This window comes from Hyperoodon ampullatus (genome assembly GCF_949752795.1).
Source record: "Hyperoodon ampullatus genome assembly, chromosome: 1".
In the NCBI taxonomy this organism is placed as follows: Eukaryota; Metazoa; Chordata; class Mammalia; order Artiodactyla; family Ziphiidae; genus Hyperoodon; species Hyperoodon ampullatus.
The window spans coordinates 63,101,347-63,126,852 of NC_136914.1; the positions used below are offsets into that span (position 1 = coordinate 63,101,347).

Here is a 25,506-nt window from a genome sequence, read left to right on the forward strand (position 1 = left end):
ATGAGTGTAAGGGCTATGGTTAGCAAGATAAGGGTAAGGGATAAGTTGATAATGAAAAGAATGGAGTCACAAAGAAAACTAATAGCAAGAACAAGCACTTACATCTTAACTTTCTCCATTCTTCATGTCTAATGAAGCAAAATAACTGGGCAAGGACTTCTAAGTCAATCAAGTTAAATGATAACAACTGTGGACTGACTTGCCGACCATGAAGATCAATACAGGTTTATCAATGTTACTGAGGATTTTGTTTCTGCCTCATTATAATGTACTTTGTCAGTACAGTAGAGACATTTAAGTACTCCAGTGACAGTTACAACAATAGTTTCAGGAAGGAATCTATTGACTATAGCCTTGGGAAGCACACAATATGAAAAGGGAGTTCCCCTGAAGACAAGGAGTATAGGCAAGTTGAAACTCTTAAGAACAACAACAGAGATAAAAGATTAAAAAAAAAAAAAAAAAGATTGACAACAGTGAGGCAGGCACATTTTCTTCCTTTAGCTGAACTAGGGCATGAGGTCTTTAGGCTAACTGGTTTTAAGTGGTGTTGGATAAGCTTTATAAAATATGAAGATGGCAAAGGTTCACTTAAGTTTCTCTTTTACTACATTAATTTGCTTAAAATCTCAAATGCTTGTGCTTGCAATAACTTCCTAAAAGCAGGAGTAGTGTTCCCTTTTATTACCTTAAAGCATTCACCCCTTTGATACAAATCATTTTTACTGTGCTAACAGCTGAACCAAGTGGCACAAAACTGAGATGGTACTTACTGCAGCAAGGTCCCTATAAATCAAAATCTGAGCTTTACATAAAAATCTTATTTATAAAAAATACAATACCAAGTATAGTGAGAATGGAGCATGGAGCAGCAGTGCTCCCTGCCAGGGCCATGTGGAGTGGCTTTTGCTACAGTGCTTGCTTAATGGCATAAGTGAAAAGCTGAATAAGGCAAACACTTGAAGAGGCAGTTTTCTGTAAACTTCTTGGGGTGGGAGGAATTTTTCCTGTGTTGGGACAGAAGATTTGGGATGGCTAAGATCAAGTGTGACATTTGGCTGCACTTGATACATCTCATTACAGACTAAGAGAGCTCCTGCTGAGACCAGCTCACTTGTTTTAGGAGAGAGGTTATCACTGTAGACTTTTGCCTTGACTGTTAAAATATGCAGCCTCTAGCTGGTGTCTCCCTATGGAGGAAATCACCTCTAAAATCTTCCTAAGTGACAAGATACAAATAAGCTAAGTCACTCAGAAGTTTCCTTAGCTTAAAGCTCCTTAAGAACCCTACACTGATTACTAAGCAACTTTGTTAGTGGTGTGTGGCTCGACACAAATGCTTTAACTAGAATATGTATTCCCATCCAATTGGTACCTAATGGTAATAAACTGTAATGACACTTGGAAAACAAACATATCTTGAGGAATTCTGGCCTCTTCTCATGTCCTCACTTGGAACTTTCCAGCTTTCGTGACGTATTTGACTCCTTTAAATGGCTTGTATTTCTCCCCATACATGTCCAAGCGGTTTACTTTTAAGCCTGTGTCAAAAAGAATAGGTAAGGAAAGGAATAAATTACTATCCTGGTCACACCAACCAATACAATATTTGCTTAGCAAATAGAGTTTACTACACAGTAAATCTGACATTAACCAGTGTGCTTGTCACCATTTGGAAGCAATGTTCCTTCTACCATTCACAGATTATAGCACTATGGAAGTATGGTTTTAGTTCAGATTCCCATGTGGGCAAGCAGTGTCTTTTAAGGATAATTCTACTTTCTGTGAGTATGAATGACTCCTTTCTTTGTGCTTGAATGAGGGTAGGGGTGAAGGGAAGCTGTGTGAAATAAGGTGCTCTCTAAAATCAGTGTACCCATAGCACAGAGTGAAGGGCATACTGGAGCTGTTGCTCTTTGTAGAAACGGAATGTCAGTTACCCTTCTAAGATCCTAGTAGCTGACCTCAGCAGAACTCAATTACCCTTAAACACAAGTCAAATTTCTCCTTACCTGAAATGGCAAGCTGCTGGATCTTGAACTGTATGTTGAGACTTGGATTCTCTTCTGGCTTGGGTGCTCCAGATTGTAAATTTACCAGTCCTTTAAGACTGGGGAGCTTTTGTGGAGTGATTTTTCCCACATCCCACGTTAGTACCTTAAAAAGACATAAAAAGCAAAAACATTCTGAACTATTTATTAAAGACATATGTTCAAAGACAAGGTGCAAAGACACCATAAACTTCTGTACAAAATAAAGCACAGTGTCTTGGAAACAGACCTGGGATTTCCACTGAGTTGTTTTTTTTTTTTTTTTTTTTTGCGGTACGCAGGCCTCTCACTGTTGTGGCCTCTCCCGTTGCGGAGCACAGGCTCCAGACGTGCAGGCTCAGCGGCCATGGCTCATGGGCCCAGCCGCTCCGCGGCATGTGGGATCTTCCTAGACCGGGGCACGAACCTGTGTCCCCTGCATCGGCAGGTGGACTCTAACCACTGTGCCACCAGGGAAGCCCTCCACTGAGTGTTATCACTAATTAGTTCTGTGACTCTGAATGTAGAGTGAGGGTAGAGAATCAATGTTTGTTAAGCATCTACTTTTGGATATAGCACTGTGCTTAGCACTATTCATATGCTGTCTCAAAGACACCTGTAATGTAAATTTTGTCTTCTTTTAACAAACGAGGGAACTAAAGCTCTGAGGTCAAATGACTTGCTCAAGGTCACATGGCTAGTTAGAGGCAAGGCTGGGATTTGAACCTACAGCTCTCTGGTATCAAGTGTTCTTTCCACTATACCACCTTTACTGTTTATCTCTGGGCCTAAGTTTATTTTTCCGTAAAATAAGAAGATGGGCCTAAATTGGTGTTTTTAAACTTTTAGTGATGGAACCCTTTGTTCAAATGAAATCTTTAGTGAGGAAGCTCAGTAACAGATGAGAAAGTGAAGCTATTATGTTTGAAGCTGGGGTGAAGGGCCAGGGATCTGGAGCTCCCCCTTCACTTCTCAGCCCTGTGTGGTCTCTGGGGAGATTCTTCAAATCCTCAGGATTGGATTAGATGATCTTTAACATTCAATGATTTTACTAAAACAAACAAACAAACAAACCAAAAAAACCCTTTTCATTTACCAGGTAGCTCAATGACTCTACTGAGGAAATGAATCTTTTTTTACCCAAGCAGGAGGCAGAGAGAAAAATCGTCTTTTACAATTTCTCTGAAATCCTTCTGCTAGAGGCAATATATGTAGGGTGAGAAGGCAGCTTTCCTAGCCAACATCCTCTGTGGAAGAGTATGAAACCATGCTTTTAAATTAGAAAGGTCTTAATCAATTTCTACAGAAAATTTAACAATAGATTATAGTATCTATTAACAATTAATAGATCATTATATCCACATAATGCTTTTCTCTTTTTAAAAAGTTTTTTACCAAATAGCCTTAGGTTCGAATCCCAACCTTGCCTCTAACTAGCTGTGTGACCTTGAGCAAGTCACTTGACCTCAGAGCTTTAGTTTCCTTGTTTGTTAAAGGAAGACAAAATTTATATCACAGGCTTCTATGAGACATCTTCCTCATTGAAGAGTGAGTGAATCTCTGGATTATCACTGGATAAGTAAAGGCAGACTCTGAAGGAAGAAAGAATGAGTCTCACTTTTCTGTTTGTCGACTCAGCAGCAGATGCAGGATTCCCTCTTCAGGCAGTGGCGGAAGCACAGCACAGTATGCATTCCGGGTTTGTTAGGAACTTTCATTTTAACCAAGACATTAGACCCTTCCCTCTGTCCCCCCACACCCCCAAAGCACAAAATAAAGATTGCAGAAACACTTGCTCACTCTTGATTTTAGGTGGCTGTACCTTGGTAACTGGATCAAATGTATAGCTGCCTTGTGTTGGTGTCAGGTTCATATTCAACACAACCTTTGGCATGTGAACTGTCACTGTGATTCCTTCAATAGTTTTCCCCATATTTTGCTTTGGTCCAATTGTAATATCAAATCTACCACAAGAACTGTTCTCCTTAAAACTGATGCTATGTTTCACATATACTGGTATTGCCACTAGACTAAAAAGAGAAAGAAAGACACAACCACAAAAACATACAATTAATAGTGTGAGTTCCAGAGGTGGCCTGAAAACCTCAGTCCAGAGTATCCTGTACCCCCAGAACTGCAGATTGAGTATGTGTACGAGGGAAGGTTGAGTATAGCACAGTGTTCTGGAACCACTCTGCTAGGAATTATACAATTTCTGAGCAGTAAGTATACAAATCAAGATATAAATCTTGATAGATTATACTATAATCTATACTAATTATAGTATAAACAATTGGGGCAAATAGCCCTAGTTTAAAGAAATGAATTAAGATCCCATAGAAAGATAATTTGAAATTATACAAACTAAATAAATCAGTTTTTATGTGGTAAGGGCCAAGAAACAATTCCTCTGCTTTTAAGTCCTGTTCTGATGTTACCCAAAATACTTTCTGATATTTTCAAGGGACAAACCAGCTACAACCCACGATGCTAAATCATTTAAATCATTCATTTAAACTTCAGTGCAGAGAAGAGTAACTTCAAGCCAGTTAGTTGAAGAATGTGCTGGAGAGCTACACGTAAGTCTGTCTCCTTCTATCAGCCATGACGTCCACAGACCACAGTAAAATTATGGTATGGGTTTACGGTTTCGCCCAGGTTATGCATGGTCCAAAATGTTTGCTCTCAGGTATATATTTTTACTATAGTCTAATTTACTACTACTCTGTACTCTTAAGATTCAAAGTATACTGATTATGTTAGACACATTTTCACCAGTTCTTCCTGGGTCTCCTGGTGAGCAATGGCTAAAGGGAGCAATGATGAATTCAAGTACCCAACTTGTCAGAATGAAACAGGGAAAAGTGAGTTCTATGCAGTACACTGATATATGACAGGAGATTCTGATTGATGCATCAACATACTTTTGTGAGCTGACACGATATGATATGAGTCGGAAGTTTCCATCTGGAGGAATAAATGACAAAACTCTTTCAGATTCCCAACGCTTGAACCGGATGCAGGGGTGGAAGCTGACATCATCTAGAAGCCTCGGGTTCTGCCAGGGAAACGGAAGACAACCATATTTATAAAGTATAATGAATATTGCAACTCTAATTCAGATATTATGAGAAATTAATATGCTTCATCAAGATAGAGCAGTCATGTAAGAGTTTGTTATGATCACATCAACACAACTTTACAGTTTCACAATGCTTTAAAGTCTGCAAATATTTTATATACATTATTTTATTTAAATTTCAATAACTCTATGAGGTAGAAAATGCGAGTGGTATCATTTCCATTTCATAGATGAAAAAACTGAGGTTCAAAGAGCTCAGGGTCAGGACAAGTTAGAGGCACAGATAGCATCAGAGCTCAGTTCTCTTTATGGTTCTTAGTAGTGTATCATCTGTATCTAAAATGATGCAAAAGATCAATGCCCTTTCATATCAACAAAGCATGTAATAATTCAGGAAAAGCAGCACCGCACATTTGCAGACGCCAGCCAGCCATTTAAGCTACTTCTAGCATACTCAGAGGCAAAGACCCCTCCTCAGCCTTTCCATAAAGGCAATGCTCATCATGTAAGCTACTGTCTTTGGAAGCTGTGTTAGGAATATTTCTTAGATAATCCTTTGCAGTCTAAAACAAACATGTCTCAGTATTTATCATTTCATTTAGTACTTCACATGTATTAGGCTTGCAAGGAGCTACAAAACAGAACAAAACTTACCATGAAAGAAAGGGAAAGGTCAGGCATTCCAGATAGCTTAATGCAAGCATCAATTACCCCCTGAATTTCTGCAAAGACTGTAGATCCTAAAGAAAGAAATAAAGGTGATAACATCACTGGAATCTGCATCTTTACTAGAGCTATCACTGTATCTGAAGTAATGGAGATATCTCCTGGGTGTCAACATACTGAAGTTTTGCACATCTATTAAAAGGTTAGTGGACAGAGGACCCATTACACTAGTTCAGATAGCTTCTTACTGAGTGCCATGGCCTGTACCTATCTCTGGTTAGAATATGATAATTCTAAGGAAAATCAAACCTGTCCCTATCTTTATAGCGTCAACCTTGTAAGACTGCTGGATGTGAAGTTAAAATATTTTTTTCCAGTGATTTTTAAAATTAAAAAAAATTTTATTCAATTTTTAAAGGTTACTTTTCATTTACAGTTATTATAAAACATTGGCTATATTCCCTGTGTTGTACAATACATTCTTGAGCTTCTCTTACACCCAATAGTTTGTATCTCCCATTCTCCCACCCCACCCCACAATGGTAACTACTAATTTGTTCTCTATATCTGTGAGTCTGCTTCTTTTTTGTTAAATTCAATAGTTTGTTGTATTTTTTTAGATTCCACATATAAGTGATATCATACAGTATTTGTCTTTCTTTATCTGGCTTATTTCACTTAGCATAATGACCTCCAAGTCCATCTGTATTGCTGCAAATAGCAAAATTTCTTTTTTATGGTTGAGTAGTATTCCACTGTGTATACATCTTCTTTATCCATTTATCTGTTAATGAACACTTAGGTTGCTTCCCTATCTTGGCAATTGTAAATAATGCTATGAACACTGGGGTGCATGTATCTTTTCAAATTAGTGTTTTTGTTTTCAAAATTAAAATATTTTAATGACCTTTTTTTTTTTTTAGATTCCATATATATGTGTTAGCATATGGTATTTGTTTTTCTCTTTCTGACTTACTTCACTCTGTATGACAGACTCTAGGTCCATCCACCTCACTATAAATAGTTCAATTTCGTTCCTTTTATGGATGAGTAATATTCCATTGTATATATGTGCCACATCTTCTTTATCCATTCATCTGTCGATGGACACTTAGGTTGCTTCCATGTCCTGGCTATTGTAAATAGAGCTGCAATGAACATTGTGGTACATGACTCTTTTTGAATTATGGTTTTCTCAGGGTATATGCCCAGTAGTGGGATTGCTGGGTCGTATGGTAGTTGTATTTTTAGTTTTTTAAGGAACCTCCATACTGTTCTCCATAGTGGCTGTATCAATTTACATTCCCACCAACAGTGTATGAGGGTTCCCTTTTCTCCACACCCTCTCCAGCATTTATTGTTTGTAATGGCTCCTACTTCTTAAAAGTTAACAGCTAGCTTAGTCCATTTCATTAGAAACTTGGCTAATTTTATTTAAAATATTTTAACAATAAATCAAAGTTAAAATATTTTAAATAAAATTAGCCAAGCTTCTAATGAAATGGACTAAGATAGCTGTTAACTTTTAAGAAATAGGAGTCATTATTCTTTAATAGTACAGCTATTATTCCATACAATGGGATTTTATAATAAAAAGGGCACTCACTGTAGAGACAGTGTCTATAATTCACAGTAACTCATATTCACACACCAACTAGCTGTGTGACCTTGAACAGATTACTTAACTCTTCTAAGCCTCAGCTTCCCCATGTATAAAATGTGAGGGTTGGACTAGATGTTTTTAATAAAACGTTATGATTCTAATACAGTACTGTTCTTTAGTCTGGGGTCTTTACTAGAAGGACTGCACATAAAGTGGTAGCAAAAAGTATGGTGCATAGTAGATATACAACAAATATTAAACTGAATAAATGTCAAGATGGAAATGAATATAGGGTAATAACTGGCTTAAAGTAAGGTGGCATGAGATATGATTTACAAAGGTTTGGCATTTCTCAACTAGAGGTTATGAAAATAATATGTAACCTCTGGACAAAATAAACAGATTTGAAAACGAATGCTTTTCCACTGAAATACATACTGCCAAGGGATTTCGGTTTTCTATTCAGCTTATGTCAGCTGAACTGTTTTTTCCCTGATAAGATAATATGCACACAATTACCTGATTTATCTATAATTGCATCTATTTCTTCAACGACATCAAAATAGGCTTCATTGTTTGTGTACTTTACCCCTGCTCGGCGCCATGGGATGTTGGACAGCTGCCCAGTGGGGAGTGTGTCCCCAACATTACTACTGCCTAGAAACCGGAAAAACAGAAAGCAAAGCTAACACATAAGATGCTCATCAGAAAAGCTCTTAACAGAAAAAAAACTCAAGTACTTTAGCTGCTTCTTTAGTGTTTGGGTTTTTCTCCACTGAAGTTGTGGATAGTTTACAGAACTGTCAGAGGCATATCCATACCAATGTGATCAAATTTCTAGAAGACAGAAATAGGCCATGTGGTCCTGTGTCTATCTGCCAAACCAGGTTAAATTCATTTACTTATCTTTTGCTTCCTGTGTGTTAACAGTAACCTAACCTAATTCCAGTGGCTCAACAACAGAATTTCATCCTGCTACCACTGATGAAGAAAGAGGCTGGTTGTTTCAAAACCCTCTGCTGATAAAATGTCTGCACTGAGAATACAGAGTGATAAGTAGGCCATTTGGTATGCAGCTTAAATTATACATGAGATGCTGCCAAGCAGAGTTAACTGGCTGAAGAACATACTCTGGCCATTTCCCATTTTAAGGTCAGCACACCCATATGGCACACCCACATGCAATATGGCTAATGTTCAAAATCTGGCTAATTTCCTGGTAAACTGACATATGTCTGAAAATAAGTCTGGTTGTCCAAAACATACACCCTTGAGCTGTGACATATTTAACATTCTGGTTAATTTACTTTTCCAACTCAAAAGTAGTACATGCTTAACAATAACAACAACATGTGAAAAGTTCAGAAAAGTACCTAAAAAAAATCTATCTTCCTATCACCAAACTACAACTACCATTAACATTTTGGTATATTTCTCTAAACATTTCCCTCAAAATAGGTTGCATTTATTATTTTTTTCTATTTTGATAATTTTGCTTTTTTCAGATTTCACTTTAAAATATACAATTGGCCCTTGGGACTTCCCTGGTGGCGCAGTAGTTAAGAATCCGCCTGCCAATACAGGGGATGCGGGTTCGATCCCTGTTCTGGGAAGATCCCACATGCCTCGGAGCAACTAAGCCCGTGCACCACAACTACTGAAGCCCGCATGTCACAACTAATGAAGCCTGTGTGCCTACAGCCCGTGCTCCGCAACAAGAGAAGCCACCACAATGAGAGCCTGCTCGCTGCAACTACAGAAAGCCCACACGCAGCAACGAAGACCCAACGCAGCCTAAATAAATAAATAAAAATTTATTAAAAATAGTAAATAAAAATACACACTTGACCCTTGAACAACGCAGGGTTTAAGGGTGCTGATCCCTGTGCAGTTGAAAATCCATGTATAATTTTACGGTTGGTATTCTGTACACATGGTTCTGCATCAACAGATTCAACCAACTGTGGCTTGTATAGTACTATAATATGTATTTATTGAAAAAAATCTGACTTTAAGTGGACTTGGGCAATTCAAACCTGTGTTCGATTGTAGTTGCAGTCAAAGTACACATACAACTTTGTAGTGTAATTATGGTTGGTGTTCCTGTCTCCAACCCTGTTGCCTTCCAGAATTTTCTAAAAACACTGCTTTAATCTTCCTGTTCAAAAACTTTAAATGTTTCTCCACTGGCTTTATGATTAAAGCTAAATATTTAGACTAGCATTCCAGGACTTCCTCAACTTAACTTTTTAATTTTATCTCACTACTCAACTGAAAAACAGCTCTGCTTCTGTTAAACAGGTTAATACAATTCAAGATTTTTCACTGTGTGTTTTTTCTCATACAGTTCCATCTATGAAGAATGTTCTTATTTCTCCCTCTCTTCCTAAATTCTATTGATTCTCCAGGACCCTGTCCTAGGGCCACCCACTACAGTTCAGGAGAGATCACTTTATCCACTGAACCACTCTCTTGATCTTTATAACGTATTGCCTTAACAATCCATGTTATGGCACTTCCCTGGTGGTCCAGTGGTTAAGACTCAGTGCTCCCAGTTCAGGGGGCCCGAGCTCGATCCCTGGTCAGGGAACTAGATCCTGCATGCGTGCTGCAACTAAGAGTCTGCATGCAGCAACTAAGAAGCCCACATGCAGCAACTAAGAAGCCCGCATGCTGCAACTAAGATCCCACATGCTGCAACTAAAGACCCCGTGTACTGCAACTAAGATCCGGAGCAGCTAAATAAATAAATATTTTAAAAAATAAATTTAAAAAAATTTTATATTTCACTAATTTTTTTCTGACTATAAAATACATGTTCATTTTGGAAATCAGAAAGTATAATGCAAAAATAAAGATAATATGTAGTTCCTTAGCTGGAGATGGTATTATAAACTTTAGAACATTTCTTGTGGTAATATTTATGTATAGTTAAGAGTGACTTTTTATGGTTGTGTGCTTTTTTTTTTTTTTCCAGTACACGGGCCTCTCACTGTTGTGGCCTCTCCCGTTGCAGAGCACAGGCTCCGGACGCGCAGGCTCAGCGGCCATGGCTCATGGGCCCAGCCGCTCTGCGGCATGTGGGATCTTCCCGGACCGGGGCACGAACCCATATCCCAGGGGACTCTCAACCACTGCGCCACCAGGGAAGCCCTTTTTTTTCTTTCTGGCCACGCTGCACAGCTTGTGCAATCTTAGTTCCCTGTCCAGGGACTGAACCTGGGCTCCAGCAGTGAAAGCAAGAAGTCCTAACCACTGGAATGCCAGGGAACTCCCTTTTTTTTTTTTTTTTCCATTTAACATTATACCGTGTGTACCCTCCAGTGTCACTACACCATCTATAAAGTATGGAATTGCTTTTCAAAATCTTATACTGTTATTTATGTGTTTTAATTTTTTTTCCAGTTTCTCATCCAGAGTTTATGTTTTAGGAGTAAAGACACCCCATCTTATCTTTCCTTAAATTTCTCCTGACACTCAGTCTTGCCCAGAGGATGAATAAAGGAATGATCACTTTCTTATAGGCCTCTCTTACCCCATTTTTTAGGTCAGTGCACTTGGAAAGGGGTTTGCAATGGTGGACAGTATAGTTGAAGTGGCATATAACATTTCATAGAAATCTTTCTCTTAGAAGACTTTGATACTTTCAAAAGTATATCGTCCTCTGGATGTACCTAATTTCTAGCTATACTCAAGAATTAAACCAAAATTAGAAGTTTGTAACACAAATACAAGGCCCACATGCATGAAATCTCACAAATAGACTAATTTTCACTTTTTAATACACTTCTACATGTACAAAATAAAGACTTGGAGGAGATGGCATGTACTCTGTGGTGCAGTCTTAAATATTCTATACTCTAGTAATTGTGGGGTATGCAGCATAAGGCCAGTTTTATAATGCTATTTTTTAATTTTATTTTTTTCCCAGCTTTACTGAGATATAATTGACATATAACATTGTATTAGTTTAAGGTATACAACATAATGATTTATGTATATATTACAAAATGATTACCACAATAGTTAACAGCCGTCACTACATTGGCTTCTTTATGATTAACTGGGATAATTTATTCAGTCTTACTAGTTAGTGTTAAACAATAGTAATAATATTTTTGTACTCTTGTAGCAAAATAACAGAAGAGTAATAACCAAAATTTCTGTATCGTTTAAGATATAGTCTCTTTTCATGAAAATAAATATATATCCATTTTAACATTATCACTAACTATAATTCTGGCCAAAATGGACTACCTTAATAATCTGCCAGATCATAAGCAAAAATGAATTGTTTATGAAGTTTTAATGGCTCAGTTCCTAACAGAGTGTGTTTCACCTTACCTGTAATAGAGTTGACGACAGAACGCAGAATTGTTGGTGGTTTAATCAATTCTTTCAAAATGTTAGATTCAGTAGCCAGTGGAAATCCATTGTCTAACATTTCTTCCAAGAGCTCATATACTATGACCACATTATCCTTAATTGCAGCCTCCGAACACTCACCAAAGTAGTCCTAACAAAATGTACATAACATTGCACAATGGAAGACATGAAGACAGGCTTGCTAAATACTTTTTGTTCTAAAGGGTAAGCTTACAGTAGCGTAATTCATTGTTTAAGATGTTGAAAATATGTAAAACAGAGGGAAAAAAACCTCCATAGTTCTATATACTATTTCTCAATATTTCCTTAATATTTTTAAATTGAATTGAATTCCTATTACATATTATGCCAGAAAGTACACTGAAATGTTAAAACAGAATGTGAACTATAAACTTCATTTTCCCTGATTAGGTACTCCAAAAAACAAAGATCAGTTAAAAATTATTGGTATATTCAGCAAGACAAGAAAAAAATAAAGTGTAAGTATTGGAAGATTTCATAACCAGTAAAAATCGTGGCACCATTCAGAGAACTGTATGTGGAGGGCACTATTATTTCCTGATGACATAATTTATAATACATAAAAAAAAATACAGCTTCCATGACCATGAGATTGTTTTGCTCTTCATCAAAAACTGGGTATTTAAAGAATAAAATCATAATATAATATAATTCAAATTCAAAATATCTGATGAATAACCAACCTGAAAAGTATCAGCAACTCGATGTAGGAACTCAATTACAAAGAGAGGTGGCACTTCAGTCTGTATGACAGAGACAAAGAAGAGCTTATCCCGATAGATACTGATGAGGTAGTGGTGAGGTGTTGAAATAACAGGTGGTACATTTTCAACATCAGCTGCTTTCTCTTGAGCTTCAAAGAAATAATCACAGACAGACTGGCTCACAACACTCTTCCAGTGCTTCTCTAGAAATATGTCACCGGAACAGTTGATGAGAAATAGACTGTGGATCATTTTCTGGGGGAGGAAAAACGTTTAAATTTAGCATATATCAAAAAAGTATCCTTGTATTATCTGGACACCAAAACTAGACAAAGGCAATACAAGAAACTACAGACCAATATCAGTTAAGACTATAGGTATAAAAATCCTCAACAAAATACTAGCAAATTGAATCCAGCAACATATATAAAAGATTATAACCCTGACAAAGTGGGATTTATTCAAGAATGCAAGGTTGGTTCAACATATGAAAATCAATCAACAAAATATACAATATTCATAAAATAAAAGACAAAAAATATAATCATTTCAAAAGGCACAGAAAAACCATTTGACAAAATCCAACAACCTTTTGTAATTAAAAACATTTAAACTAGGAATTGAAAGAAACTTCCTCAACCTGATAAAGAGCATCTATGAAAATCCCATAGCTAGGGACTTCCCTGGTGGAGCAGTGGTTAAGAATCCTCCTGCCAATGCAGGGGACATGTGTTCGAGCCGTGGTCCGGGAAGATCCCACATGCTGCGGAGCAACTAAGCCTGTGTACCACAACTACTGAGCCTGCGCTCTAGAGCCCATGCGCCCAAACTACTGAGCCCGTGTGCCACAACTACTGAGCTTGCGCTCTAGAACCCATGCTCCACAACAAGAGAAGCCACCGCAATGAGAAGCTCGCGCTCTGCAACGAAGAATAGCCCCCGCTCTCCGCAACTAGAGAAAGCCCGCACACAGCAATGAAGATCCAACGCAGCCAAAAGTAAATAAATAAATAAATAAATTTAAAAAGAAAATCCCATAGTTAACATTTAATACTTAAGGACCAAAAGTTTTCCACTTTTGGTAGAAAAGAACAAACAATGAGAACAAACAAACAATGATGTCCATTTTCACCACTTCTATTCAACGTGGTATTGGAGGTTCTAGCCAGGGCAATTAAGAAAGAAAATGAAACAGAAGCCTTCCAAATTGGAAAGGAAGAAGCAAAACGATCTCTATTTCCAGATGATATTATCTTGTATGTAGAAAATTCTAAGGATTACACATACACATGCACACACTAATTACTAGAGCAATAAATGAGTTAAGCAAGGTTGCAGAATATAAAATTAATATAAAATATCAATTGTATTTCTACACATTAGCAATGAATAATCTGAAAATGAAATTGAGAAAGCAATTCAAAAGCATCAAAAAGATCAAAATATTTAGGATTAAATTTAACAAAAGAAGTGTAAGACCTATACATTGAATATTATAGAACATCACTGAAAGAAATTTAAAAGACCTAAAAAAATGGGAAGACCTTTCATGCTTACGGATTGGAAGACTTAAAACTGTTAAGATGACATGACTCCCCAAATTGATCTACAGATTCAATGCAATCCCTATTAGTATACCAGCTGCCTTTTTTTAATGGAAACTGAGAGGCTGATCCTGAAATTCATATGGAGATGAAAGAGACCCAGAATAGCCAAAACAATCTTGAAAAAGAAGAACAAATTTGGAGGACTCACACTTCCTGATTTCAAAACTTGATGTAAGGTACAGTGAGGTGCTGGCACAAAGAGAGTCATACAGATCAATGGAATAGAATTGAAGGTTCTTAAATTAACCCTTACGTATACGGTCAACTGATTTTTGACAAGAGTGCTAAGACCATTCAGTGGGGGAGAGGATAGTCTTTTCAACAAATGGTGTTGGAACAACTGGATTTCCACATGCATAATAAAGAAGTTGGACTGCTATCTCACACCATATACAAAAATTAATACAAAATGTATCAAAGACCTAAATATAAGAGCTAAAACAATAAAACTCTTTGAAAAAATATATGCATAAATCTTCATGACGCTGGATTAGAAAATGTTTTTAAGATATGACATCAAAAGCACAAGGAACAAAGGAAAAAAACAGATAACCCAGACTTACATCAGAATTAAAACCTCTGTGCTTCAAAAGGCATTATCAAGGAAGTAAAAAGACAACCTTCAGAATGAGAAAATAACTGCAAACCATACATCTTACAAGGGACTACTATCCAGAATATATAAAGGACTCTTACAACTCAATAATAAAAAGACAAATAACCCAATAAAAAATGTGCAAAGAATTTTAAAAGACATTTCTCCAAAGAAGATATACATAAAAATGGCTGATATGCACTAGAGAAGATGCTCACTATCTTTTCAAAATATGAACTAAAATCACAATGCGATAACATTTCATATTATCTAGGCTAGATATAATCAAATCAAAAGGCAGCCGATAACAAGGGTAGACAAGTTTGTAGAGAAACTGGAACCCTCATACGTTGCTGGTAGGAATGTAAAACAGTGCAGGTGTGCGGAAAACAGTTTTGAGTTCTTCAAAAGTTAAAGACTGAGTTACCAAATGACCCAGCAATTCTACTCCTAGGTATACACCCAAGAGAACTGGAAACATATGTCCATACAAAAACTTGTACACGAATGTTCTTAGCAACATTATTTATAATAGTCAAAAAGTGGAAACAATCCAAACGTCTATCAGCTGATGAAGGGATTAATCAACCAATGAATGGATAAATATCCAAAATGAAATGTTATTCAGCCATAAAAAGAAACGAAGTACCAGTACACGCTACAACAGGATGAACCTTTAAAACATTATGCTAGGGCTTCCCTGATGGCACAGTGGTTGAGAGTCTGCCTGCCGATGCAGGGGACACGGGTTCGTGCCCCGGTCCGGGAGGATCCCACCACATGCCGCGGAGCAGCTGGGCCCATGAGCCATGGCCACTGAGCCTGCGCTTCCGGAGCCTGTGCTCCACAATGGGAGGGGCCACAACAGTGAGAGGCCCACATACCGCAAAAAAACAAAACAAAACAAAAAAACACATTATGCTAAGTGAAAGAAACCAGATGCAAAAGATCACATATTGTATGATTCCATGTGTATGAAATGTCTAGAACTCAGGCAAATGCACAGAGACAGAAAACAGATTAGTGGTTGTCAGGGGCTGGGTAGAGGGGGAAGAATGGGGAGTTACTGGTTTTTGTATTTCTTTTTGAGGTGATAAAAATCTTCTGGAATTAGAGGGACTTCCCTGGTGGTGCAGTGGTTAAGAATCTGCCTGTCAATGCAAGGGACACGGGTTCGAGCCCTGTTCTGGGAGGATCCCACATGCTGCGGGGCAGCTAAGCCCATGAGCCACAACTACTGAGCCTGTGATCTAGGGCCCATGAGCCACAACTACTGAAGCCCATGTGCCTAGAGCCCATGTTCCGCAACGAGAAGCCACTGCAATAAGAAGCCCGTGCACTGCAACGAAAAGTCCGCGCACTGCAACGAAAAGTAGCCCCCGCTTGCTGCAACTAGAGAAAGCCCACGCGCAGCAACGAAGACTCAACGCAGCCAAAAATAAATAAATTTATAAAAAAATAAAAATAAAAAATCTTCTGGAATTAGAGATTTGTGAATATACTGAAAATTACTAAACTTCACATTTTTAGAAAACTGCAGTTTAGTAGTTTTCAGTCTAAAAAATGCTTAGTTTTAATATAATTATTTTTTCAATTAATAAAAAGTATTCTTTAATATTTTGTAACACACAAATCCACTCCCAGGTGGATTAACAGAAATGCGTACAAATGTGCACAAAAAACATGTATAAAGATATACTGTAATAGTGAAAACTATTATTATTTATTAATAGTACAATGGGAAAATAAACTAGTGTATTATTAAAGGGAAATACACAGCAATGAAAATGAATAAACTATTGCTACATGAAACAAATATGGACAAATCTTACAAACACAATATTGAACAAACAAAGCCAGACACAAAAGGATACATACAGTATGATTCTATTTATATGAAGTTCTAGAACAGACAAAGCTAATCTATAGTTTGAGAAATCAAATGGTTTCTTTTAGGAAGGAGAGTGGGGGTGATGACTGAGACAGGAACAGGGTTGGTCTCCTAAGGTGCCGCTAATGTTTTATTTCTTGATCTAGAGGATGGTTACAAGTTGTGTTCATTTTGTGATAATTCATTGGGCTTTATGTTTTGGCTTGTATACTTTTCTGAGTGTTAGTTATGCTTCAAATAAAAATTTTACTGTCCTTGTAATATGGGAGACAGTGGACAGATATCTAATTACCTTAACTTGCTCCTTTCTTTTATATAGATAACATCAGTATCAGGTGTTTAGTGGTCCATTCATTCAAAATTACAGTAGTGAATGATAAATGTAGCCTAAGGAGAAAGAATATAAAATCTATGAATATAATAATTTCTATGCATGAAGATAAATTCCAAAGAGGAAAGGAAGAGTTTCCAGAATGAATTCATTCAATTCTATTGACACAGAAAACAATGACATCAACCTGACCAGTTCTTTTTATAGGAAGTCATTTACTTAATGAAAGCAGTTGACATTTAAAGACTATTTGGTGATGATTTCCTCTTCCCATTTGGTGAATGTTCGATAGTTATTAAGTAAATAATACTAATTACTAAGATGTGCTTTAGCAAGTATTGTATTAATAAAGTATGGATGCTGTTAATATTGATAGTTTAGGGTTCCAGTTTATTAGAAAAAGAAAATGTTTCTTTGTTCAAAGGCATCTCTATTTAGCCAAGTAATCAACCTGAGTTGGCAGCAATAAACGCTGATACCTCAGGCTTTGGACCTACTAAATTTTTCCGGATTAATATCTGGAACCTCCTAAATCTTTCCACTTTATCTAGTCAGATGCTTTGTTTAATAGGTTTGCTTTGTGTCAGTTTCTATTTCAGTGTTAAAATAGTGCCACTGGAATACAGAGAATCTACTGACTTTTAACCTCTGTTCTCTGATACACTTTAAAAAAACAGAACAGGAGTACCCAGCAATAAGACCTGCAACTAAATTTGCATTATGATGCCTTTTGTGGAAAAAAATTTTCATCTGAAATATGAAGTACGATTTAAAGTGGAACATTGGAATCAACTCAATGAGACCCAGATTTGAGCACTTCAGGTGAGCCCCCTATGGAATACGGCATCCTTCACAATAATTAATTTTCAGCTTCATTCAAAGTATTTTATTCATTAAAGATAAATGAATTAATAATATTTAAAATTGAGTACTTACTGTGGGCCAGACACTATCCTAGGCACTTTTCTTATATTATCTTATTTAATCCTCACAACTCAATGCTATAAATACTGTTCTTATACCCATTTTACAGATAAGACAATAAAGTCTTGGAAATGATAAGTCAATTATCTAAGATGATACAATAAGTATCAGAGCTAGGATTCAAACCCAGATCCAGTTGAATCTTGAGCTCCTGTTCTTACCTGCCTCTTAGAAACTAATTATCAGGAACACACTCTATTGCATCAGTGTCCAATACAATTTACTGCAATAATGGACAGGTCCTCTATCTGTGCTGTCCGATATGGCAGCCACCAGTCACATGTGAGCACCTGAAATATGGCTAATGCAACTGAGTTACTGAAGTTTTAATTTTAATTAATTTAAATTTAAATAACTACACGGAGCTAGCTGTTATCATATTGGACTGGGCAGCAAATGTGCTGTTTGAGCTTATAATTTAAGAGGAAGAGTTGAAGGATATGCCTCTTGTTTAGTTAGAAGCCAAAATGTATTCTAATAAATTATTTAGACCAGAAATTATATTTAAGAGAGCTGACATAGGTTATCTTTCTTAAAATATTTATCCTAAAGAAAATGTAGTTCACATGGATCTGTGGTACTCCATTGCCACAATATACCCTAAAAAAGCTGCTTATTCTTTTTTTTTTTTTTTTTTTTTTGCGGTACGCGGGCCTTTCACTGTTGTGGCCTCTCCGTTGCGGAGCACAGACTCCGCACGCGCAGGCTCAGTGGCCATGGCTCACGGGCCTAGGCGCTCCGCGGCACGTGGAATCTTCCTGAACCGGGGCACGAACCCGTGTCCCCTGCATCGGCAGGCGGACTCTCAACCACTGCGCCACCAGGGAAGCCCTAAAAAAAAAGCTGCTTATTCTTGAAGCAAGTGACTTTCTAGTTTCTTTATTTGAGCGGCCAGATTCCTACTCATCCTCTTAAGCTGGTGAAAAATTCTTTCCAGGAAAAGTTTCCACCAAAGTTGTTTTCATTGGCAGTAGTTCAGGTCTCAGAAGAATAGAGTAAGTTAAACTGCCATCTGGATTTATTGCTGTTGTCCTCAGTGCTGAGATGAAAGCACAGCACTTGTAGCTTTCAACAGTGCTTAGCTTCAAAACCCATCTTAACCTTCTATTATAGGAAAAGAAAGCTTATTTCTTCTATCCATATTAAGACCAAGGACCTAATGCAAAAAACAAATACCACATGCAGCAGTGTAAATTTGCTTGTTTCTTTAGCTACTTATCCTTTGAGTAGCTGTAGTTATTTCTTTCATTATTTTAATAAACTTTCTGGGAAAGCTACCACCACAACTATCTTTTTGTTCCTAGTGACTTCTGAGTCAGAAAACAGAATTCTCCAAGCTTATTTTAAAGCCACTTAAACTGTGTTCAGAGGCAGTTCCATCAGAGCTTTGACTGCCGCTTAAATAGTTCATAAACCCTCTTTACTGAATGTTGAACACACTCACCCTGATGATTCACAAGCAGTGCAATTACAATAGTCAAAATATCCTTGGAAGAGAGTGTCTAAAAAAGAAAATGTATTCCTTCTGTATATAACAGAATGGAGGCATAGAAGGGCCTGTATCTAAGGTGAGAGAACGAAACCAGAAAATAATCTAGCTATTCTGATTTTTAACCAATATCTTGACCCTGTTCATTCAACAGTTTTGAATGTTTTATATATTAAGCAATGGGGATACAAGGTGAACAAAATAAGAGTCCCTGAACTCACAGCATTTAGAGTTCAGCAAAGAAGGCAAACAATTTAATACAGTAAGATGATAGGGGAAATACAGTGTGCTATAAAAATCCACAAGGCTTCAAGGTGAGAAAGAACATAAGACAAAGAAATGCAGTACAAATTTAGCAACTTCAGAAGGAGGATGGAAGTGATGAGATGAGAATGGAGAAGAAGATAAACAGAGATTGGTTCACTTTATTCTCAGTGCAATGTAAAATCATTTTTTATCGTTTTATGCAGGGGATTCATGCAACCCAATTTACAGTTTTAAGATCGCACTGTGTAAACTGGATAATTGGGCAACTGAATATTGTGACACTAGTTGAGAGATGAGTTATGTGGTGGTCTAGACTAGAGTGTTGATAATAGGGATGGAGTAAAATGAAAAGATAAGAGAAACATTTAGGGTTGAGAAAAGTTTGGGGGGTGGGGAACAGGCAGTGGAGATGAGAGGGAAAACAGGGATTCAGCCCTGGTCCTATACAATCTGACCCAATTCTGGATATATTTGACCCCAATGGATATATTCAAAAGACCATTGTATATATAGGTCTGGTGCTTCAGAGAGAAGCCAAACTGGAGATAGATTTGTGAGTACTGTAATCATGATTTTTTATTAATGCAAAATATAACTATAAGGAGACTAAAACTACAAAGAGAGAATGTGTATAGTAGAAAAGAACCTATGGAAGGAACTTCAAAATCGGAGTAGCGTGTGGGTCAAGAAAGTGGACCTGGAAAAAGACTGAGAAGATGTAGCTGAAGAGGGAGAAGAAAAAAAAGCGGGGGGTGGGGGGAGTTTAGTAACCAGAGTATATTAGTGTGTTTCCAGAAAAAAGGAGTGGTAAACATTTTAAATGGCACAAAGAGGTCAAGCTACAAGGAAAACTAAAAATATCTGTTATTTTACAGTGTTTCTCAACTTTCATTATTGCATCCTAAGGTGACTTTTCAGATTCCCCTTCACTCACACCCCTCCTCCATAAAATTTTAATACCACGGAATATTTCTGTACACCTCTTTATGTACCATAAATACCTGTGCTTTATACATAAAAGTATGATTTTTTTTTTTGGCCTCAAAGGAAGCAAATTTTCGGCCTGATGAGAATGTACAATTCAACACATAGAGGCCATTTGGTGATCTTAGTAAGGGCAGTTTCAGTGGTAGCTCAGTGGCATGGTGGAAACAAGATATACTGCAGTGGACTGAGAAATAAATAGCAAGAAGTTGGAAAAACAAAGATAAGAGTAGATGATACATTCAAGAACTATAGCTATGAAGGAGAGGAAAAGACAAGAAAATAGATGGGATTAGTTCATAAAGTTAAGGAAGAATTTTTTTTTTTTTTTTGGTGGTACGTGGGCCTCTCACTGTTGTGGCCTCTCCCGTTGCGGAGCACAGACTCCGGACGCGCAGGCCCAGCAGCCATGGCTCACGGGCCCAGCCGCTCCGCGGCATGTGGGATCTTCCCGGACCGGGGCACGAACCCGTGTCCCCTGCATCGGCAGGCGGACTCCCAACCACTGCGCCACCAGGGAAGCCCAAGGAAGAATATTTTTAAATGCTGAAGGAAAAATGTGAGTAGAAGGGGAAAGGCTGATGAATTGGAGAGAGGAAATAACTTAACCAAAAAAATAATAATAATAAAAGACCCTGAGAAGGTAGGAGAGGATGGCACTGGGAAACTAGGCGAAAGGATTTGCCTTCCCTAAGGAGAAGGGACACTTTTTCCTTTTTAAACAGAAGGGAAGCAGATTTGTATATTTGGTTGCAAGAAGATGATGGCTTCTATTTTCTCTGTGTAATAGGAGAGAAGGTCATTTGTTGAAAGAGAGTGAATTCCTCTTCTCTACAAATACCACTCATTATGTGTGAATTGAAATATTATTGATCTACTTAAAAATATCTAGTCTGCAGGGAACTCCAATAGTCTATTATGTTGACTGTTTAAAAACATTGCAAAATCCTAAGATTCAGTAAGAAAAGCTAACCTTATTGCCAAGAGAGCATTCCTACTAAAGGTATGTTAAGATTCAGGTAATTTTTCATTCATTTCAATCCTCCACTTTTCCTATGGTCTCAAATGAAAGTGTCCTCCGTTCTTTCTAACACTAATTTTTCCACTTGTAATTTTGATCCCATCCCCTTTCCTCTCTTCCCAGGTCTTATCTCTTGTTTCTTGAATGTTTAATCTTATACATTAGTTACTTGCTTTCTGCTCCCACACAAAACAAACAAACCCTAAACCTTTTAGGGACCTTGCCAACCATCTTTCACTTCATGCTCCAAACGAAGAAGCATTAGTCTACACTTGCAGTCTCTCCTCTCAATAACTGACTCTATTAAAGCAGTTCTCTCAAATGACCCAATGACTTCCTAATCATCAAATCCAACGACCTATTCTCAGACTTCAACTTCCTCCTTTGATCCCTGCAGCATTTCATGTCACTGATAAGTTTCCCCAAAACAAAACAAATACTTCTTACCAAATTATACGGAACTTCACCTGTCTTGGTTCTCCCCTGGAAAGTTTCTTTCTGGCTTACTTATCAGGCTTTTTTTAAAAAAAATAAACTTTTCTTTCATCTCCACCTAAACTACTGTTTCAAACTCGATATATTCCAAGCTCCACAAAATTCCTCCTTCTCATGTGAGGACTCCTAGTTTTATAGAGGTAACAAGTTTTTAATCAAGCTTCAGCTTCGGGTTCAATCCAAATCCACCAAATCCAACCAAGCACATCGTTTATCACTTTTCCATACTCACTGTCACATCCTCAGTTTACAGTCCTATCAACTCGTTTCTGAAGAACTGCAACACCGTCCTCATTGCATTACCCCAGGCTCATCCAGGCGCCACCCTCTAACAGGATGTCCGCTCAGGACAGTTAAGGATTTTGTCCTCCACAGCAGAAGCCTGGGGCTGAGGTCCAAGTCGTCGGTACTTCAGCTCTCCGTGGGTGACAAGACCTTTTTCCCGCGTCAGATCACGGTGAGGGACCCCAATGAGCCTGAACCTCTTGAGCCTGAGGGCCTGAGAACACTGGGCTGCAGGTGCACCGTTCCCTTCCGGCCCAGCTGGCAAGAAAGACCGGAAGGCCGAGAGGGAGGCGCGGCCCTGGTCCACAGCACCGGAGACGCTCCCGCACCCCAGACTGCAGTCCGGAGCCCGAGCTATTCAGCCTACGTCCCAGTTTTCGTGATGCCACCCTGTCCGCAGCCCCGCAGCCCCTCACACTCACCCCGACTCCTGGGCCAGTCAGTGATTCGACGCGGGGTCCTCTCCGGACGGAGGCCGAGACAGCTGAGAAGGTCGTGAGGACCCCGGAGTTGGGATGCCGGATAGATTGCCTGACTAACAGCTTCAAAGTAACCAACAGTACTGGAAAGAGTAAATGAGTGAGAAGACGTTGAATGAGGAGAAAGACGTCTTTTGAATTTTAGGATATAATCTACTAGATCATCCAGAGTCTAGATGAATGGGAGCTTTCACATCTTCTGGACTTAGGCGCTCATCCGCAGCCTAAACCAGTCAGGGTGTCCCTACAGTCGGGAGGGCGGGGTTAGGAGGAGCTGTGAACTAGCCAATGGGTGAGGCCGAGAGGTAGAGCCAAATGGCTGTGGCTGGGAGAGGCACGAACTGGGAGGAGCCGAGAGGGGCGGGGTTTCGAGACAAGGAGGAGGGGATGCGAGAGGGGGCGGGGCCTTCGAGAGCAGAAGGGGTGGGGCGAGCTCTGGAGCTTAAGTGAGGTGGGAGCGCGAAAATGGCAGCGGCTGAGGAGGAGCCTAAGCCCAAAAAGCTGAAGGTGGAGGCGCCTCGAGCGTTGAGGTGAGCGCTACCTGACATAGGGTAGAGGGTGACTGTGCCTGCTGCTAACCAGGGACCACGTGGGGTTGCGCGACCGAGGCGCCGGGTGGTTTCCTCACCGCCGGCATGGGGCCAACTCACAGAACCGGTTGCTCGGGTAGCTGCCCTCCTGGCTGCGACCCCTTGCCCGGCGCCCGCCCAGTTTGGCCGAGTCGCCGCCGGCTCCGGAGACGCTCCGCCGCCCTTGGCCAATCAGAACGCCGGCCGGGGGTGCAGAGCCGTCTTTGGGCAGGCTGCGGGCGCCACGTGGGACCCCGCCCGCGCTGAGCTGGTGCGACCCGGGAGGACCGGACCCGACCTGAGCCGAGTCACTTGCGGAGACCTCCTCTTCCCTGGGGGATGTCGAGGAGAATGCCCAGCGACAGCTCTACCCTGGGGCAAAGACAGAATTCTTGGGATTTTTCGTAAAGGTCGCGGAAGGGCGCCTTGACCTTCCTTTTCGTACGTACATCGAACCGAATGGTGTTATCTTTGGAGACCCTCTACCGGGGACCAAGACTCCCCCTCCGAGGCTTTGCGGAGGTGGCATTTGCCTGAACGGTTAGGAAAGCTTGATTTTTCTTTTTTTCTTTGCACTTTTGGCAGCAGTGGAGATAGTTCTGCACCTGGCATTTGTTTCACATATGATTTGATGTTGCAACTTTTACTTACAAAAAGTTATTGGTTAAAATATTACTTCCTAATAAGTATAAGGTGCAGTATGCGTATTCCTTGATGATTTTGAAATGTTCCTTGGAAGGCAAAGATTTTCGTATCTAAAAATAGACATCAAACTGGGGCTTCCCTGGTGGCGCAGTGGTTGAGAGTCCGCCTGCCGATGCAGGGGACACAGGTTCGTGCCCTGGTCCGGGAAGATCCCACATGCCGCGGAGCGGCTGGGCCCATGAGCCATGGCCGCTGAGCCTGCGCGTCCGGAGCCTGTGCTCCGCAACGGGAGAGGCCACGGCAGTGAGAGGCCCACGTACAGCAAACAAACAAACAAAAAAATAAAAAAATAAATAAAAATAGACATAAAACTGTTGGGACACTCCTGATTATACAAGGCAAATCTCATTTTTTCTAGCATTACCCTTCCTTATCTCTGAAAGAACGAATCTTTCATAATTGAAAAGAAAAGATCACTTAGCGGTTTGGTGGTGTGTTAACGCTGTTTTGAACGGATGGTGACCAAATCCCTGCCAGTGCCTTTAATGTATTCCTATTACTTTCAAAGGGTCAAAGGGTTAGTGTGCCTACCTTATATGAAGAAAATAAACTTTTTTTTTTTTAAATGACTCAGGATGTTCCTTTTTCATTTTAAGCTTTCAAACTGTAGACTAAAGCAAAGGCTTTTGAATCAGACCTACCTGGGTTCAAGGCATGTGCTTTTCCTGGTTGGCCCATTATTAGAGTATTTCCTTAAAAAGTATCTTCTTCACAAAGTTTCCTCTACCAAATTGGAAGACAGCTGCAACTTTCCCCTGCTATCCTACTAAACATACAACCCTTAGATTTTCTAGTATGGTAATCTGTTTTCAAAGTGCTTTCCTAATTTACAGATGAGAAAATGGAAGCCCAAATGAAACAATTAGTTAAGGAACTGAAGTTTGAACATAGAGCATCTGGGTGCACGTTCATTGTTGCTTGACTTTACTGTGCCTACTTTTATACAACCACCCAAGATTCGCTTCTCTTTGCCTATGCAGCCTTAAAAATAACGATAAATAATAATGTTTAATGTGTATTGTTTCAGCATTTTACCTTTTTTAACTCATTCAATCCCACAACAACCCTACAAGGTAGACACTATAATTATATACATTTTAGCAAGGAGGAAACAGGTATAGAGAGGTTGAGTAACTTGATCAAGGTCAACTTTATTAACCTCACACAGTTTGTCCAAAAGCCCTAGTGAACTGTTCACTCAGCTTTTGTTTCTCTACTTTCCCATCTGATTTTTGTTTTGTTTTGTGGTTAGTGTACATAACTTTTTATGTTGTTGCAATATATGGGTATATGATACATAATAATTCTTAAA

At 39.0% G+C, this 25,506-nt stretch overlaps 2 protein-coding genes across 5 annotated transcripts in view; one reads left to right on the top strand and one right to left on the bottom strand.

Moving 5' to 3' along the window:
• Positions 1-1,440: 1,440 nt before the first annotated feature.
• Positions 1,441-23,697, bottom strand: AP3M1 (adaptor related protein complex 3 subunit mu 1; the record flags this gene model as incomplete). Of its 2 annotated transcripts, XM_079719281.1 has the most annotated exons (9): positions 1,441-1,541; positions 2,013-2,157; positions 3,853-4,060; positions 4,955-5,088; positions 5,767-5,852; positions 7,901-8,038; positions 11,726-11,897; positions 12,472-12,747; positions 23,689-23,697. In XM_079719281.1, 8 exons carry the CDS (start codon positions 12,742-12,744, stop codon positions 1,441-1,443), a joined length of 1,257 nt encoding a protein of 418 aa, XP_079575407.1. The 2 variants fall into 2 exon arrangements, with proteins under 2 accessions (XP_079575407.1, XP_079575406.1); XM_079719280.1 differs by lacking the exon at positions 23,689-23,697 and having other exon boundaries at positions 7,901-8,034; positions 11,884-11,897; positions 12,472-12,744.
• The window catches only part of ADK (adenosine kinase), a gene marked incomplete at both ends in the record, with an annotated part of 516,283 nt that continues 514,153 nt past the window's right edge, over positions 23,377-25,506 (top strand). For 2 of the 3 annotated variants that reach the window (XM_079719311.1, XM_079719312.1), the window contains one exon: positions 23,386-23,450. In XM_079719311.1, the coding sequence (XP_079575437.1) occupies positions 23,386-23,450 (65 nt within the window). Of the gene's footprint in view, positions 23,451-25,506 lie in introns of all 3 variants that reach the window. The other variant, XM_079719313.1, reaches the window with a different exon arrangement.